Source organism: Hesperophylax consimilis, chromosome 26, assembly GCF_061612785.1.
Source record: "Hesperophylax consimilis isolate HC1 chromosome 26, BYU_Hcon_1.0, whole genome shotgun sequence".
NCBI lineage: Eukaryota > Metazoa > Arthropoda > Insecta > Trichoptera > Limnephilidae > Hesperophylax > Hesperophylax consimilis.
The window spans coordinates 20215556-20236057 of NC_142861.1; the positions used below are offsets into that span (position 1 = coordinate 20215556).

Genomic DNA, 20502 nt, shown 5'->3' on the forward strand with positions numbered 1-20502 from the left:
TAATTATCTAATATAAATGTTTTTCAAAATTGTTTGAGCAATTTTTGTTTTACATAATTTACTGGAAACATAATTTTATTTTTAGTTTTACAAGAGGTAAAGTTACAAGGAGGAAATCCATAATTGGTTTCATTTTGGCTATACTACACACGTACAGACAGATAAAATGAAAACTGTCGATTTCCCAAAAATAAAAAAAATATTTATTTGAATCGAGACGTGCCAAGAGTCAGAATAACAGAAGAGAATGTATGAAACGATGCACGAATGTGAATGAAGCAAGAACAGTGTGCTAAGTCAGAATTGTATGGCGGATACATTTTTTTTTCTGTAATATCATCAAACGAATAAAATGATATCTTCGCTAACCCCTGATTGCAAAAAAATTTAAACATTGTCTGCAAATGTAATTATTTAGAGGCATCTATAGACGAACGATTTTACTATTGAACAAAATAATGTAGACACGAAAGAAATCGTGCCGGCATTAAATTACAAATCGATAATATCTTAGCTACATTTTATGCGCATACAATATACACATGGTTTGAGGTTTCAATCAAAGATGTCGTTTTAGCCTATCGTGATTAATAAATAATAATGATTTATTCGACCGGTCGGTGGCTGTGTTGACAACGTGTTTGTGTCCCACCCAGGCGTAGTGTGTTCAATTCCTCAGTTGGCTTAGTCTTCAATCACAAAACAAGTAACATTTTCCGCTTACTGTGTAGGTAGTATGAGTTAAAAGAATCACAAAAATTCCGTGTTTACTTAGGTACTAATCGTTCAAATAGGCAGAGGCGGATTTGCAGTCTTGGCCGCCCTAAGCCCCAGACCATGTAGCCGCCCCTTTCTCAGTACCCATCATATTGACCAAGAGTATCTAAACTTTTCAGTAAGTTCCTAGGGTCAAAACCGTTTTAATTTTCCTGCCATTATCATTCATGCTGTGCTGTGTGTGAACACGCTCTTGCATATCGCTATTTCGTACGTAGAATATTTAGGTACTTAGGAAGTAATTTCTTGTTATCATCTGTGACTTTTTTGTCACGATTGGCCAGCCCCTAATATCTGGCCGCCCTAGGCCCGGGCCTACATAGGCCTAAGGGCAAATACGCCTCTGCAAATAGGTCTTTAGTAATGTGACCATTTTACCGAGTGGTTTTATCAGTACAGTAGTAATGGTTTTTGGTCCTGATTAGTTATTATTCATTATCCCAAATAAGTAGGTAAGTATGGGCAAAAAATCCAAAGATCGAATAACTGTTGTCAATTATCCATCTAGACCCCAAAAATGCATAACGCATTTCAGAAAGCGAGTCACTATCGACGTCAAATCAATTATCGTATTGTTCGGTTGATACCTCCAAATATAAGAAGAAATCCCAAAATCCAGGTGTGACAGGAAATTGAAAAAATATGGAAATGCTGTAATATTTTTTCAGAAATATGTACCTATTTAAAGAATGAATAAATTTCACCTTAGCTTCCTTTATCTCTCTTTCTAATCTCTGCTTTCCAATATTTCTTTTTTATGCCATATCCTGCCTCTTCACAGGGAATCTGGCATTCTCAATTGGGGTATGTTTTGAAGTTGAAGGTAGTGGAGCAGAAAAGGAGATGGGAAAGAGGAAGGTGGGAAGTACCCGGTATTCAGACTTTGTCACTAAACATAAATTCATTTCAAGCAACGATTCGATTCTGAACTTTCGTCTTTCACCAGGGCGTTTCTGAGAGTATTTTTAATCTCTGCTCTGATCATCTTTTCGATTGGAGGAAGCTGGGCTCAAGATCACTATCAGCGAAATGATCAACATCGAAAATAAGAACACACAAATATTTTTAATCGCATTTTTTCGAAAAGTAAAATTATTAACGCCCATGTATTTTGTACCCCATTATTTTTAATTTGTCTTTATCTGTAATTCTACACCGAACCAAACGATTCATATAGCATGGATGAGAGTAACGCTGTCGGTTTTACTATGGAAGTGGTAGTACTTCATCGTACGTGAATTGGGAGAGAATTTTGTTGGTTATTTTCTTCAGGTGATGGGCGGTGGTTTTCTCCAGGTACGGCATAGACGCCCTCAAGAAATCTTTCTTGTTGTCTCTCACGATGGTGTTCACCACTAGACCTGGAAATTAGAAACTTATTTAAGAACACGCTCGAGATAACATCTTTTTGATCTCCAAGTCATTGAAGTTTTGGAGGAGTTTATTTATTGAATATCGACGGTATAAATATACCCATACACTTTCATAACTATGGAGAAGTTTGGTAAGTTCGATGGAGTTTAATAAGTTTAGAGGAGTTTTATAAGTTAAGTGGTGTTTAAAAATTAGGAGGCGTTTCGTAAGTAAAGAGAGGTTTCCTAAGTTTGTGGAAGTATCAAAAATTTGGTGGAGTTTCATTAGTTTGGAGGAGTTTCATAAATGTGGTGGAGTTTCATAGATTTGGAGGAGTTTCATAGGTTTGGAGGAGTTTCATAGATTTGGAGGAGTTTCATAGGTTTGGAGGAGTTTCATAGATTTGGAGGAGTTTCATAGATTTGGAGGAGCTTCATAAATTTGGCGGAGTTTCATAAGTTTGGAGGAGTTTCATAAGTTTGGAGGCGCTTCATGAGTTTGGAAGAGTATCTTTTTTCTTTCTCAGCTGGAAAAGCGAATCAATTATTAGATCTTTTGAATTACTTACTTGTACATTCCCTAGCAACTTGGGTTTAACAAAATTTAATATATTTTTTGATGTATGATGATTAAAAATATATTAATTCCATAGACGTAATGGAGACACGTGATAAAATTATTTATTTTTGGTTTTTAATTGAAAAAATATGTTACCGTAGTACAATGTCGTTGACATTTTGGTCTCCGAAAAATTTCAGGAATCGTTGGTGAATTTTTATCGGGTACATCCTAAAACAATCTGTTACACTAATTTCATTCACATTTTCCAGGTGGCTTGGGGACCGATCGCTTTGATAAGTTGCCTTAAAGCATTTGACCTCAGTCCATCGCATGGTCAATCTCTTCTCGCACATACGTTATACCTTTTTCATTTCAAGCCAACAACTGAAAATTTACACTGAATTTCTTCTTCAATTGAATAAACACATTTATATTCTTACCTATTTCTGGATTTCCTTTGAATAGATCAGATATATAAATATCATAGTCTTCAACATCAACTTTCATATCGACGCTTACTAACTTCAGGAAATTGGTTCCATTTCTCTCCTCTAGTTTACACTTCATCATGATGTCGGAAAGGCACCCAGCTGAAAAATATGAGAACTTCAATACTTATTTAATGATTGTATGGGGAGGTTAAATAAAATCCTTATCATATCTTTAATCGTATCTACGACTCGGTCTTGAGTTAAAGAGCTTGGCTGAGAAATGATTTTCCAGCTTCTGTGTTTCCTCCCTTCTGCAACATGGTGACCCATGAGACCCATGTTCACTCAAAAAGACCATCCATACACCATCCTCAAAGATCTGAAGTTAATGCATAAAAAATAAATCAACATAATTTTTATGAAATGTTTGTAATAAAGTTCACAAGCCAGAATTTTGCTTATGGTATGTTTTACTTTGATTCATAATGGAATAGAAGAGCGTGTGGAGCGCGCAGGTACATGCTTTTGAATCTTATTTAAGGCGACACAAGACTCTAATAATGGGGGTTACATTTCGATTAATTCCGACGAAATCGTAACTATAATAAGGTTTACCGTCATATTGACATAATATTAATTTGATGTATTTTTGTGGCTTAAATAATATTTCTGAGTGTTAATTTATTAGTCAAATGATTAAGACTCACTTGCGTTGGTGTGTATGTGACCTGTGCTATGAATGGAAGGAATCATGACCAGTTTTGCATTCACGTCGAAGTTGCCATCCTGAATAATGAGGGGCATAAGTACTCTAAATCTTATCTCTAACCGGTCCAAATCTACCCTGAAACATGACATAAACCAGCATTATTTTAACTGTTTTAAACAATATATTTTTAAATAGGGTTTTTTTGTAATTTCATTACATAAAAACACTACTGAACTACATTTTTGACAAAAAACACAAATTTTAACAAACACAAATTAACATTAACAGACCGATTAGACAAGTGTATAGAAAAACTTTAAAACTCCGACGGTAAACACAAGCTTTGGACAAAGAAATATACTAGGCAATACAAGCATTCAACAATCTTTCATTCGATATAAAAAGTGAGGGAAACAAAAACATTTTAGGTGCAAAATTAAAATATGGATTAAAGAACAAAAAAGGCAATATCACAATAAAATTATAAATTAAAAAAAATAAAACATGTATACGTAATACACAATACACACATCATTATGTACATCCTTAACTCAAGGGAGGCACTATAATAACCTTTTTTGTGCCTTTATTATTGTATTTTATTTTAATTCATCTCAGTTTTATTAAAAATTACTAAATTGTAAGATAGGGGTCTCAACACAAGTAAAGCAGTGAGGCCCACTTTATAAAATAAGTAAAGTTGTTGTACCTCATGAAAAAAAATATATTTCAAAGGCCTCACATGATCTGTTAGAACAGAATGTTTATTGTTAAGGCGAAGCTTAATACTAAATCACTATATTGATCAATCTTTATCACGAATCGGTGTACATTATGAATAGCAAAAAATATGGTTTAGATAAATTGAAGGTTTTCCTATCGATTCACTTGATTAGAATACAAATAAAATAATAAATTACTCCAAAAAACATATTAATGTAAACTACTAAAAAAATATTTTTCATTTGAAAAGTATGAACGCGTAAAGAAAACAACTTTTAGAAAATACAGTACTATAGCTAAGATTATTTGTGACAGTTTCACTTGATTAACTTTTTTGCTTTCTTATAAAATTTTTTACAAAATAAATAAAAACCAGTTTTGTGCTTGAAATCGAACATTTCTAGACTCCGTTTGTCAAGCAATTTTAATACCTATTACCTACAATATAAGGTATACCAAGAATATACACATTTTTGGCTTATTGCTTCCTCTTATTGTTAATTTCAGGAATTTTTTATCGGTTTATATTTATGATTTTTTAAGAAGCAATCCACTTTTTTCTTAATTGTTGTAACCTATGCCCCAACGTTCTCGAGAAGCAAAATGCAACATTAAAGAAATAGGTTGTGTTTATAACTAAGTCTTTACTTTCCCAATTGCATTTCGTTTCTTAATTCATTTCGCAATTACTTCCTGACAATCCAGCTACCATATTTGTGTGATGGACCACTATATTGAAACTATTTGATTTAAATTGGAGCTACACAATCAACTCCGTGTCCCCAACTCTCTTTGGTCTCAGAACAATATCTATTTTTTGTATTTAGTCTATGATCATAGTCCATCCATTGGCTTCACGCGATTGAATTCTCACGTGGCGTCAGAAAAAAAGTTAGACCATTTTACGAATAACCTGACAATATTTTAAAATCTCCTACTACCACCACAGTAAGCTGAAAATGTTGCTTGTGTTGTGATGGAGGACTTAGCTAGCCGAGGAATTGAACACACTACGCCTGGGTGGGACCCAAACGCGATGTCAACTCGGCCACCAACGGGTCGGTGGAATACTAACTGAAATTTCTTGATCTCGAAGTTGCTGACTCCTGTTATTTTTATGTCTCTTCCAACTGCCTTGAAGACATTTCCAAAGTCTAACACCAACTAAAACAAATAAAAGTTATACTGTGAACCATTTTTTTTGTGAGTTACATTATGATTCCTATCAAATAAATTCGAGTAAACCCCGTAATGGTCCTAATGTGTCCTCTCCCACGTAAATAATAGAAAATTCAAAGATATTTTTTATTGTCAAACCAACAAATTGAAGATCATGATGAGTGTGTTATTATAATTCAGAAAGACCCTTCTCCAAGATTTAGAAATACCTGGACACATTATGGAACCGATGTTTAAAATTTTTTAAATTACATTTTCAAATAATTGCATGACAGACATAGACATATGAATATTAGTAGACCTGCCCTAAGTGATTAAAAGCGTATTATTCCCCACTCCCCATACCGGTTCCATTGGAGCCGGCTGGGCTCGCGTATGGCTTCCCGTGAATCTTGAGAATGTGACGTCATCATTCTTGTTCGAACTAGCGTCGAGCTATGGTCGAGGCATTTTATGAAATAACACGGCAAAATAGTGGCTTGTGATATGAAAACTTGTAAAAATAGATGTGAAAAAGAGAATAAACCCAATTGTCGTATTACATTCCATATGTAAGCATCATTTTAAGCTTATTCACGTCGTATAATATGAATCAGTTGTAGAAACAAATACTATCACATCGAGCCAACATTGGTCGAATGTAGCGATTCTCAAGTGTGCGCATTGTTATTGGGAAGTAAATTATGAACACTTATAAAAGTGTCTTAACTAAATACGTAAACAAAATATTCGACTCTGAAAATAGAAGAATTTTTTTTTTGCCGAATTTGGACTTCGCAAATTTGTTCATAACGTGGCGAGTAATTTGCGCTCCCATGTAAAAATGTCTATTCATTCAAAAGCAGATTTTACTTTTAAGAACTAAATGGTGATATTATAATGCGAGATGCCTATATAGGCAGATTGATTTATTGACGAATCATAGTCAGCTTTACCCCCTTCGTTCTTCAACAGTTGATTTTACCCCTCACCTTTAATTTCTAGTCTATATATTCATATGTCTGTGATGACAGATCAATAATTCATTATGATAAGCATTAATTACTCGCCTGAAATATCCATACAAATTGAAAATATCTCCCGAGTAAAAATAAATGCCACCGACGAGGTGTAAGTAGTCCGAGGTGCTCTGGACTACTGAGCTACGTGGGCATTTATTTTTTCTCGGGAGATATTTTCAATTTGTATGATTATTTCAGGAGAGTAATTGATGCTTATAATAATTTGTTATCCTTTGAGCAATGCAAGCAACAAATGTAGTTATAATAAATATATCTCGTCGCCATCTAGTAGGAAAATTAAGCACTAACGAAGCCTTTCAAACAAAAATAAATTTGGTTGTTTACAGGTGAAAAAAAATATAATAAGCAGTAATTGTCGATTGAATACTTGACCGGAAATCAGAAAGTGCGGGTTCAATTCCCGTCGGCGGCGTTTATTTTTACTAGGGAGATGTTTTCAATTTGTAGGGATATATCATGCGAGTAATTAATGTTTATAATAATTTGTTATCCTTTGTGCTATGCATAAAAACCTTGTCTTATAAACATTAGTTTATCATTAAAAAATGATTAATAATTTATTTACAGTAGGCCCAAGATTTCTCTTTTAACATTCCGAAAATATGGGAAGATCGGTAATTTTTATTTTTTAGATTTTAAAGAACAATTAAACATATTTACTATTCCTCTTGTAATGCTTTGTCGTGCCAGAAAATCTGTTCTGTCGTGTCGCAGTATTAAAGTTTGTAATTATCTTTCTTTTTTTCTTAATTACATTATGTTATTTAAATTTATCATCTAGGTTTTTAACTATTTGTTCATTTTTATGTACATCCATTAATTAAATTTTACACCTTATAAACCATAGTAACGCCACTCCCCAATTCAAACACGAGAAATAATTTCTCAATTGAGTTGGACAGTTTCGTTAAAAAATATCACATTTTCGCAATCAGCTTCGAAATATCTACATTTGTAAATAATTGTAATGTGTTTGTATATTTAATAAACACAAAACAAAATAAAAGATGTTTACAAAAATTGTAAGACTTTGGCATTTCGTCATTGTGCATTATCAGGACAAACCCAGGTACATGAACACGTGTTCTAATATATTATTAATGGATGTAGGATTTTAATAAATCATCAATACTCATTTTTCTTCGTGAATAAGAACCTAGACCAGTTGGCTATGTTGACAGTTATATTTGTTTGCCAAGGTCGTGAAAATGGGTAAGATTATCAGTTTTGTAAAATTTTAATATGGAAATGTAATTTGTGGTAAAAAAATTAAAATTAAGGGATAAGCGCATCAAATTACCTCTTTGATGAGCAGCGGTTCAATACCTGGAACATTCAGCTCTGGTATTCCCTTTTCCAGCTTAGGTTTCAGGACTTTTATGGAGTTTTTTATGCATTCAGTTATGGTGTTCTGGTCCCTCTTACACAGATGGATGTACTCCGCTGTTTAATATGTCATCATTAATTCATTTTTTAAATTCCAAATTTCAGTAAAATAGGAAGTTAAACCACCTAGCAAGCTTAGATATAGATTTGCAATAGAAAGAAACAAAAACGATAAAATCTTCCAAACAAGAATGATCAATGAATGATGCAAAGTTAGTACCAACGTTTTGAGCTCAAATCTGGACTTTCATGTTTGGTTTCTCCTCATCAGAGAAGAGGATTAGTAGATTAAAGACAAGGAAAATATGAAACGTCCAAGTGAATCCAATAGACAAGACATTTTATAAGATACTTCCCTGGAACATTACAAGTAAATAATATATCTGGTTTCGAAAATAATCTCTTTACAGATGCAGATAAATAAAGCAACTTTAAGAAATTCACTCAAATCTCTGGGTTTTCTCACAAACTCTCTTACTAAATAAAACTCCGTCTCAACCAAACATTGTATTTGAGTTAATTGTGATATGTTGATAATGGGCTATGATATCTGATTTAGCAAGACGTTGAAATAATTTGGGCCCCGACCTTGAGGTTCATTATACACTCGGTTTCTACATTATTGTCAGCAAAACGCCATCTATGGGTAAACTTAAAGGCTAATATCTAGTTACATCTACTGGTCAACTCTTAATGAAATTATTAAAAAAGCGATTTGGCTTAAATTTAAATAACAAACGACCGATTTGCGTAGGAACACAAATCGTATATAAATATGAAATCTCGACACAAAACATTTTTTTAACGATGCCTCATTTTATTTATTCTATATTTTTATAGGGAATCGGGCAAGATTATTTTTTTTTAATAATTACTATTAACTCACAAAAAATGCAATGTTTCATCTAAAATTGTCAAAAATTGAATTTTTTGGTGGCAAATACGTATAATCTAAAAAACAAATACACAAAGCAGCACATACCTGTACAAGGTATTTGCTATACCTTTTGATTTGAAAATAAATATTCAGTTTGGTCAAGTATTGTGGTCTCATATCCAAATGTAAGTTTGTATGAACCGTTCATCCTCTTAAGAGGAAGCTACAAGCAAAAAATGTGTATATTCTTGGTGTAGCCTATATCGTAGGTAATAGGCATTACAATCGCTTGACAAAAAGAGTCTAGAAACGTTCGATTTCAAGCACAAAACTGATTTTTACTTGTAAATAATTTTATAAAAAAGCAAAAAAGTTAATCAAGTGAAACTGTCACAGGTAATAAGCTATAAAAGTGTATTTTTTTAAAGTTGTTTCCTTTATGCGTTCATACATTAGTGTGGAAAAAAATTTTTTTTTAGTAGTTTTTGCATTTATATTTTTTATTGGGTAATTTATTTTTTTATTTGTATAATCTACTCATGCGGAGCGATAGCAAAACCTTCAATTTAACTAAAGCATATTTTTTGGTTTTCATAATGTACACCAATTCGTTTTAAAGATTAATCAAAATAGTAAGATGAGTGATGTCAAAACCACCTAGATCACAAGGCCCGGACACTGAATCAAATCAGCTTCCTAACTTGTATGAGAACCTCCAAAAATGTTTTTTTTTTTTTTTTTGTTAATTAAATTTTTGTGAAATCCTATACAAGTTAGGAGGCTGTTTTGTAAGTGTATTACGGCTTTGTGATCTAGGAGGTTTTGGTGATGTCAAGAGTCAAAATAGAAGAATAGTATTATGAAACGATGCATAATTGTTAAAGAAGCGAGGAGCATACCAATATAGCATTGTTCGGCGGTTCACAGTCTCCCCTATTGCCTACTCCAGCACAGTTTGATATTTATATTTAAATTCTAAGTAAAACACATCGACCATTATTCTGCTCAGGCTCGCTTGTTTTTATGATACCTACACATCAGTAATCACAATGCAATTCATCGTAATTTAACAAGATTACAAATTATATTAATTTCCTGATTGACGTTATAACGGAAACTTAGTATTAAATTAATTGAAATGAAGACACGCTAAATATTTCTATTATAATAATATTGTAACATTAATTAATTACATCTTCAATCGCAATGCACAGCGACAGTCTTCATATTGTCTCATCAATTATGGTGAGATATTAAATCAGGTGACCGGATAAATCATCACAATGATAATTTACCACATCTTTGAAAAGTTATATAAAGTCATGGAAAGTGATGAAACAAAAACTTTATTAACTGGGTTAAGTAGGTTAGGTTAGGTTAGGTTATAAATTTTTTTATCGTTTCTAATGACTTTATATCACTTTTTAAAAGTGTGTTGAATTGTCACTGTATTGAGTTATCATGGAACCATCTAATCAATATGATATGTACACTGTATTTATGTTTCAAACACAATCATACAAATACTCTTCTGTTATTCTGACTTTTAACATTACCCGACTCACGTTTTATTAGATCGTGCTCTGTCTTCCTCGGGCGTCCCGACTTCTTTTACATTCACTTCCACGTCATATAATCACACAAAACTCCTGTCTTTGTTCATCCGCTCTCTATACCCAAACAATCTAAGCATATTTTGATTACACCAGCCTTATGCATACCTACGTCTCACTTAGCTATAGATAAGTTGTTTAATGTCTTATTTGTTTCATGTCTTCCTCTGGTGTCCCCGACTTCTTGTACCATTCACTTCCACAACATAATTTTGTTTACACACGTTTCTTAGTTCATCACATACACTTCATTTTACAATACATAATTATTTGATTTACTCGATCGTGCCACATCTTCCTCGGGGGTCCAGAACTTTTCTACCATGAACTTCCACTTCATAAATCAATATCCTTATCAATATCTTATACAGAGAGAGAAAACGATTTGCCCTCATGATAAATTAACTGGCCTTATTAATAAAATAATAAATTAAGAATATTTTACCAATTTACTTTTATAATTTATCATGACGATACAAAAATAAATACAACAACATTATGTACGCACAAAATTTTGATGACTGATAATTTATTTTTAAATTTTCCTAACAAGGTTTCCGTCCAAAATTATAATTGCATTTGAATATGTAAAATTTACCAACTTTTTCTTAAATGAAGTGAATAATAAGATATCACGAAAGTAGCCATACATTATTTTTATTTCCTGTGGAATTATTCGAACAAAACTGTAATGTCATAGTAATGTTATTCATGACACCGATTCCTCATATATCAAAGGGAAATTAACTGACGAATATAAATAAGTTAACTGATAATGAACGAACTGAATTAAGCAAGTAAAATATGTAAATAATATCTGTAAGAAGAAGTCCTTTTAGAGTATTGAGTTTTCTCTGGAGGGATTTTCCACAAACACGGCGTTATACAAATCATCCAACAATAGATTAATAGCTACTGATAAAATATCTTGAAAAATAATAAAATGTGAGTTATTTACCGTGGAATTGTCAGAAAGATTCGGATAATAATGCAAACATATTAGGATTTTCATGTACACGTATTTTGACATCATGATTATATTTTCGTAATTTAATCAAATTTTATCAGAAAATTGTGATGATTTACGTCCGAATATTTATTAGTCCGCCACGTCCTTTTAATTCATTTTTAATGCATGCAAATCCGTTTTTAACCAGAATTACCAATAATTTTAAGAGAATTTAAAATAAATTAGTGAATGTGATTTTTGACCGAGCTATTTATATATAAATCCTGTTTTAATTCGACCGTTTGGCATTTCTGTAAAGTTCTTTGTGTGTCACGTTTCCGGTTTAATATGGTGGCCGTGTTGGATACTACATTTTTATCTCGCTAGAGTTCGAATGAGCGTGGATCGTGCTGTCAAATCGGAATAATCAATAAATAATATTATGGTACCTGTCTGAAGAAATTTTGAAAAAAATATTGTCACTGGGATAGTGTCTTTGAACAAATTATAAAATATTATTTTTGAAATAAAAATAAAATTATGGTTTATATTTAAGCAGATACCTTCTAACAAATATCATGGTTTGAGAAGAAATTTTGGTTTTGATTTATTAAAAGAAAAAATATTAGAAGCATCATTTTTGGATGCGAATTCTAAGCTGTTCACAAAACTTAGTTATTTCATAAACTATTTAGGGGTCTTCTGTAGGTGATATGTTATTTGCAATTAACTTACGAATTTTGGCTGCCATAAATCCATTGCACAGTGATTGTAGAACAGCGAAAACGAAAAACCATCTCACTGAGGACATTTCGTAACACTTAAATAACAAGTATTAATTTATTTTAATACTGATTCTTGGTGGACAGATAAATTAGTGGGGTTATTAACAAAAGAAAAATATTATATGCAACAGGGAAGAGAGAATATTTGTTGAGAAGGTTATATTATAATGTATAAAAACAATGGTGATAGCTCTATTTATGCGATGAAATTAAAATAAAACAGCTTAAGTCATAAAAGTATAATGACCACATCTAATGCATTCATGGGATTTGATTTGAAGGGATGTGGTGAAAAATAACGTGAATCTTTTTATCGTCGATTAAATATTATTCACAATTTTTAATTATATAATGAAGAAAATCTGTTTTTTTTTGTCGTAACAATATCATATCATGTTATGTATAAAGTTTTATGTATTTACTATCCGCCTAGGTTCCTTTAATATAGATTAATATGGTAACGATTGTGTAGGTTCGATTAATTAAGTAAAATAATTTATCAAGATGACACAAGACTCTAATAATAATAATTGGTTAATTTGTGTAGCGCCGTTCTTGTGAAAAATCACCCCAAGGGCTGTAATGACGGGGGCTTACTCAAGGCTCACATTTTAATTAACGTAAAGGTATTACATAAATAACTCCTGGATACACAGACCCTTAGATACCTACCCACCCCTCATACCTTTGCCTTCCCATACCTCCTTTATTTTATTAAAAATAACCTCCACACAGCTTCCCCAAAGATTTTAGAGAAGGTTTTTAGTTTTTCAGGGCTTCCTGTGTGGAGTTAATATAAAAAAGTTAAATAAATACAAATTAGGTAAGAATATATCCTGACACAACTGCACGTATCTTCCTTTAACGTCAGTTCCATCTTTCCCCGACCCAACCTAATACCCAATTACCTGTCCCATTTTGACAGTATTTGAATACATACCTTGCAACAATTGTAACAGTTAGTATATTATGCAAACTTGTGCAGTGATCCCTCAGTGCCATAATGCCGATTCTCAATAAGACGTGCAGCTAAACAATAGGGTAAGTCAGATTCATTCCCGATGTCCACTGTTATTGCGACTTCAATCTACAAATTAATAATTTGTTATATAAAATCAAACGTTGATTCCAATTATGTACCTACGCAGATAGGTGTTTATAAATTTAGAAAATATTAACTTACTTTTGTAGTTGAAAAACAATGTAAAAGCCGGACTACTGATGTTTAATATTAACGTATTTTTGTAGTTGAAAAATAATACAAGAGCCCGACTAAGGATGTTTAATGTTAACGTATTTTTGTAGTTGAAAAACAATACAAAAGCCCGACTACGAATGTTTAATATTAACGTTTTTTTGTAGTTGAAAAACAATGTAAAAGCCGGACTACGGATGTTACGGATGTCTTATTTTATTTTTATTTATTAATCTTAAGTTAGCTCACATCTTCGTGTGTGCTAATAGTTTTGCAATGTTTTCTTGTACCATCATATTGGCTCTGTTTGATAAATACATATTTTTTTGTATACTTCTTAACATTAGTAACTCTAGCTCTACCTCCTTGAATGTAAGAAACGCTTATTTTAATTGTCACAATTTTTTTCATCTTAATTACGTGTAGATAATACAATTATTTACAATCAGTGACGAAACATCCTTATGCGCAATGCATGCGGTGTACAAGGGCGGCCAGAACAAGAGGCGGCTGTAGATAGCCAATTATTTGCCTTTGTGTTATATTCAATACTTAAGACCCCGCATTCCTAATTAATATCCACATATAAAATACTTCCCACGAACAATTTAAGTTTTAAGTAATCTTTTAAGATAATCTCCAAATATTTACCGAGTTGAAAAGTAATTGTATGAATTTCCCTCCATAGGAAAAAATCTAAAACATTCTTCGTAAATTATAAAAAACACATTTGGTCGGTTATTTAATACTTTATTGGCATGAAAATATTGACAGTGTTTATATGTTTTTTAAGACAATTTTTAGAAAGACAACTTTTCTTATAATTTTTTATACCCGTCAACCTAATATACCATTGAAAAATAAGATAATATTTACAAATCTAATCGAAACATGAAACAGACAAGACACAGAAAAAACCGTCTTAACTTGTAATCAAACCCAGGATCTTTGTCTTACTGAGACAACGTATTTATCCACTTGACCTTCTGACCTAATAAATATACGTCATATTTGTCGATCTCATATTTCAAATTCAGAATTAACATTATTATCTTGCAACTAATTATTCTTATATATTTGGCAGCTATCTTTTTGAATGATCACAAAGTTCAATGTTAATCTTTTTATATGTTTATTCGAGACACTATTTAGGTTGCAAACCAATTCTTTAGAACTTTGTGGTTATTCAAAAAGTCGAGAGATTTTTGCTTTATCTTAAATAAGTCATGTTTAAGTAAAGATTTCCCCTTACGCCTATTAATTTTAATCTTTTTTTAAATTAGCGCGCTCTAACTAACTTTCGTATTTACATACTCATTTACAAACCATCTTCTTCTTCTTTTTGAATGCTTGCTACGGAGCATTAAGGTATCAAAATTATAATAGCAAATTATTTCACATACTATCTTAAACTATATATTTTTTTTATTTTCTTTTAAATTGTTATATTATTTTAATTTCTTCTATATTTCATACTTGATTTGTTATTTTTTTGTACTGTATATTTAATCAACCACCATAACACGGCATGTGCCTAGCTTGGTGGTTGTAACACATCTAAAACTGTAAAAACCAATAAAAACACTGAAAAAAAAAATCTGCACCAACTGCACTCGTTTGGTACAACTTTATTTCATGAATTTACCTATCACTAACAAGGTTTATGTGCTTATTTATTTCGTTAGCGTTAGTCTATTTAATAATTCTGTATTAAATTTCTGGATGGACAGGTGCGTATGAATAAATTGTAAAATTGTAGTTGTAATTAAAGTAATACTGAACAACCATAAACATTCCCGCCAAAACTATGTAGCGGTAGGAACTGTCCGCTTACATAGCAATACTTCTAGACACTCGTTGGCATCGAATTTCAGCCGCCACTCGGTGGATTCAAAGAAGCTGAGCGTTGAATTCCAGAGAAGCCGGCAGTTGGTTTTCGAGGCGAGAGGGAATCACATCGGAGAACGGGCTGCTTAGATGTCGGAGATTTAATATACGCACGTGAGACAATTTTATTAATCCACATGAATTAGACACATAATCTCTTAGATATCACCATGTTTATAAATTCGTTTAGAAGAGTTTTCTAGACTGGCGCTCAGTGGTGATGTCTTATTTTAAGCTTTATAGTTAATATAATTTTACGAGTAAATGTCATGGCCGAGTTCAAATTACGTTGTGCTATCAAATAGCCAACCACCCCTGATTTTCTAAATTTAAGTCTTGCTCTTGTAATCAAAGTTTAAATTAAATATACATTCATGTTATTATATCACAATTGATATTGCTGTGTCATCATTTCAATTCCCCTTATTGCTGCAAGCTATGGTGGAGCATATAACCGGTATACGGTGAGTTTAATATAATATGTGGTGACAATCGACGTTACAACTATATTAAAAATATTCCAAAAACATATAATATTGCTTCTGTATGAGTATTTAAAAAGAGATAAAGTAAGTGTTTTCAAGCTGCACAAAACACATATCAGTTGATATTTCCTTCACAATAAGTCAGATAATTATTTTTAATTTTAACTAATTTGAGAAGAAAACACGGGCTTAGGTAAGATTAAGGTTAAGATGGTTAATTTCGTTATTTTCTTTTTATCTTTGTTCTGTTTTGTGACTGTATAGAAATTTGTCAAATATGTATTATTATTTCCATCTGGCGGCTATGTAGTACCCTCGAGCCGGCTCTGAATTTGACGATGACTTTTGATAAGTATTAAATATAAAGTCCGTCATAGGGTCAAGGGATTAATCATAGAGATAAATAAAGGATCTATTAACCCTTGGAATGCCGACCTCCTGCGACCTTGAAACCTTAGTTTGCCACGGATAAAAATAGTATAAAATGATTTTTTCGTAAATTGTTTTTATTTTTTCTTTAACCCCCCCCCCCTTAAAACTCATAGAAGGCACAGAGGAAAATAATTTCCCTCAGGGTCTACGTCTTTTCTGCGGATGCTGTGTGGAGGGTCTACTTGAGGAGAGGAAGAAGTGAACATGGGTCTTGAAGATACCCATGTTGTAGGAGGGAGGAAACAAAAAGGCCAGCAAATCTTTCACACAGCCGAGCTGTTGAAATCAAGAACGAGTCGTAGAAGCGTCCCGTTATTAAAAACTCATTAAATGTCAGCTCTGTGTTATGTTGGGCGTACGTTTGGCAAGTTTCTCGGTTATACACCGGTGCCAAAATCTAACTCTACCGAGTTAAAAGGCATGTTGGGAAGATTACTTCCGTTGAAGGAGACTAGATTGTACCATATTATCGGATAAATTAAAAAATGTATATCTGTCGTATGTAATTTCCCCAGGATAACTACATATATTCAGGAAAAGATTTTTCTAGTTAATTTTATGAAAAAATACGGAATAAAGGAATACGAAAAAATTCTTGGGTTTTATTATATTTTACGTAAAGTAAAATAAGTGATCTTAATAATACAATCAAATTATATGAGATCATCCTGTAAATAAATACTGTTCTCTATGACCTTGAAACCCGGAAATATATAAAGATAAGATGTATTTGCACTTGATGTCCAGATTCGTCCAGATTAATATTGTGATACATTTTTTCTTTTCCTGGCGAACAAGAAATATTTTGTTATGCCATATGTTACAAAACACAATCAAACTCGGAAAAGTACGGTAAACTACTAGCGAATCTACGGTGGATTCTTCGCTCACTACGGGTACAACTGTCAGAAATCCAAGGTAGATTTTTCGGCACATTAAAGGTTAAACCTAACAATAATTTTCCACAGTTTTATACGGCTTTCGTATGTAATTTCCCCAGGATAACTACATATATTCAGGAAAAGATTTTTCTAGTTAATTTTATGAAAAAATACGGAATAAAGGAATACGAAAAAATTCTTGGGTTTTATTATATTTTACGTAAAGTAAAATAAGTGATCTTAATAATACAATCAAATTATATGAGATCATCCTGTAAATAAATACTGTTCTCTATGACCTTGAAACCCGGAAATATATAAAGATAAGATGTATTTGCACTTGATGTCCAGATTCGTCCAGATTAATATTGTGATACATTTTTTCTTTTCCTGGCGAACAAGAAATATTTTGTTATGCCATATGTTACAAAACACAATCAAACTCGGAAAAGTACGGTAAACTACTAGCGAATCTACGGTGGATTCTTCGCTCACTACGGGTACAACTGTCAGAAATCCAAGGTAGATTTTTCGGCACATTAAAGGTTAAACCTAACAATAATTTTCCACAGTTTTATACGGCTTTTCTATTTTCATACCCTTTTCTCATATCCGCTAGTTGATTTATGATACAAAGTTATAAATTTTATTTAATTATGTTTAATTAGCTCATACTTAAGTTCTTCATACAAATATAAAACATGTCTCAATCATAGATAACAAAAACAAGGAAGATGGCTATTAACTATTATTAGTATGCACATAGAACCATGTAATTTTATTAAACTATAATTTTTTTCGTAATTAATATACATGAAAGATTGTCGTGAACATCTTTCACCCATACAAGTGCAATTTGTATCTATGTTCAATTACTACCTACACAGGAAAAGCGTAACTTTCATTGGCTACGCCACATTGATAGTCCGTGAAGTTTGATATTAGCTCGGCGACAGTCAGCACCCTTCCATGCCATATCTCCATTTTTAACTCAACTCGTAAAATTCAATATTCCTTTACGTCTCTATGAGTATCACCCCTGACTATACCCATCTACTTATATCCTAGGCATGAACAATTATCATTCCTTAGAGACACATAAAGGTATTGCTCTGATTTATCTCTTACTAAACCGTTACATAACCTCCCGTATCGCAGAGCGAGCCACACCAATTTGTTTATGAACTCACCCATGGAGAAAGCCACGTTCTCTTTAAATGTAAATGTAGTTGATCAAGATAGATATGTTTTTTATGTCCCACAATGCACATACAAAGTTTTTTTTAACTGCTTATAAATTGTATAAACGGTTCAAATATAACGACGTAGACCCCAATCAATGTTAAAAAAGTAAAAATTGAATTAAATAAATAAATAATAAAAAAGCAATAAGTTAGGCCTATACAGTCGGCCACCTTTGGACATGATAATCTATTATAAAATTGATATTAAAACCCTTATGGGTATATAATAGGAACCTTTCACCCATCTAAAGCAAGAAGTTAGCTCGACAGCTTCTCTCATCTGTTGGCTACCTGTGTTTCTCTTACACAACTATGGACACTATTAAGGTTGTTGGAGTTCCAATACCTAGTTTTCTGTCATCAATTTTGTTCATTATTTATAATATTCCTTATATGTATTCTATGTTTGTCCCTTACGTGAATTTCATCATACTAAATGAAGTGAATGGTAGAAAAAGTCGGGGATGTCCGAGGAAGACATGAATCTAATAATTATTTGTGGTAAAATAAGACTTAAGAGATGAACGAAAAAAGAGGTGTGGGGAGAAATTATGACTTGAAAGTGAATGCTTGAAGAGGTCGAAGACGCCAGAGGAAGAGATGGAACGAGACGAATGAAAGATGTGTGTGGTATCCTTGCAGCGGATTTATTGTGGTAGTCGATTAACAGAGTACAATTGGAGTACCCAGAGTAGTCACAGTTGTTACTGACGATGACTATGCATGTAGGTCACATCGCGGTGGAATGTGAATCCTTGGTCCATGATCACGGCGATGAAGTCGGTGTTTCGACACTGCGTCGGTGAAGACCAGACTTGCTGACGATGAACGACGATGTCGTCAGTTGATGTGCATCACGATAGGATGCACGTAGGTAGCGCTCATCATTGGTGATGACGTTGAGTCTACCTGGTGCTCCAGTGTGAAGTATGTGGTGGCCAGGGAAGATGTCACAAGGCCATGGCGCTGTTGTAATCCCGCAGAGCTGATGATTAGTTGAAACCTCTCATTTAAGTCTGGGCGTAGGAGTTCGTCTCCCATGGCGGCGCGGTGAGGTAGGAGCGGGGTGCGCGGCACGAGCGCGCATCGGGCGTATCGTCAGTTGCAGCTGTACATGAGCTGGACGCTTGAATGGGACTGACGTTCATGTGAGACTGGCTTAGGTACCGTGATATCGTCGCGTTATATATAGGGCACATGCGTTCGAGAACAAACCAAATGGCGGGCTTTGCTATTATTCTAGATAGCTACTTGCAGTGCATATTCGCCTTCTTATCATAGGTTCCAATGTGATGCGCGTTGCGTCTATTGAAACTCTAAAACCTACTAGTAGCTGCCGTGCTACACTCATTACAGTACAATAATATTATTTCTACCTTGACAATGTACCAAATTGTCAGGTATTTTAGAATTCACAACTTCAAAACTTTACCCCAAACCATTTAGCTATAACTATCATAATATAATAACAAAAGCAATTGCAATTTTCCTGTTTTTGACTTTTCAATGTTTGATTGTAAGATCTAAAACATAAATTGTAGTTATCATGGGCTTCTGGGGAAAATTGAAAGGTAATTGATTGAGAAAAGATGTATATTATTAGATCACACATGAAATGGAATAAATAATTTATTAATCTACATAGAGTTTGATTGAAGGTGTTTTTTGCGATGCTTGCTTCACTAAGAAATATAGGAGGTACATAAATACAATACAAAAATATATACCGTTTGGTTAACCTCAGCATCCCACTTTTACCTTCACCAACTTTCCTCCATCATGTGAGGAAAAAGGAAAAAAAAACAAAAAATAAAGTTCACGTTGAACCAAAAATATTAGAAGAACGAGATGTGCCATAGCACATCAAGCTCATAAGCAGTTCATACTGTGTGGAATTGTTTTGCCCAGTGTCGCCGGTTTTGTTCACCAATACTACTGCACACCTTCGCTTACGCTAAGGTATCCGCACTAATACAGAGAACAGATTTCTGTGCGTACACGTCCCGATAGTAT

General features: G+C 33.0%; 1 protein-coding gene across 1 annotated transcript; it reads right to left on the bottom strand.

The window, feature by feature from the left end:
* Positions 1–1983: 1983 nt before the first annotated feature.
* LOC149411274 (uncharacterized) lies at positions 1984–19530 on the bottom strand. Its single transcript, XM_089647665.1, has 5 exons — positions 19399–19530; positions 5630–5718; positions 3830–3966; positions 3132–3281; positions 1984–2138 (listed from the first exon to the last, which is right to left on the bottom strand). The coding sequence occupies exons 1-5, from the start codon at positions 19528–19530 to the stop codon at positions 1984–1986; spliced, it is 663 nt and encodes a 220-aa protein (XP_089503791.1).
* Positions 19531–20502: the final 972 nt, after the last annotated feature.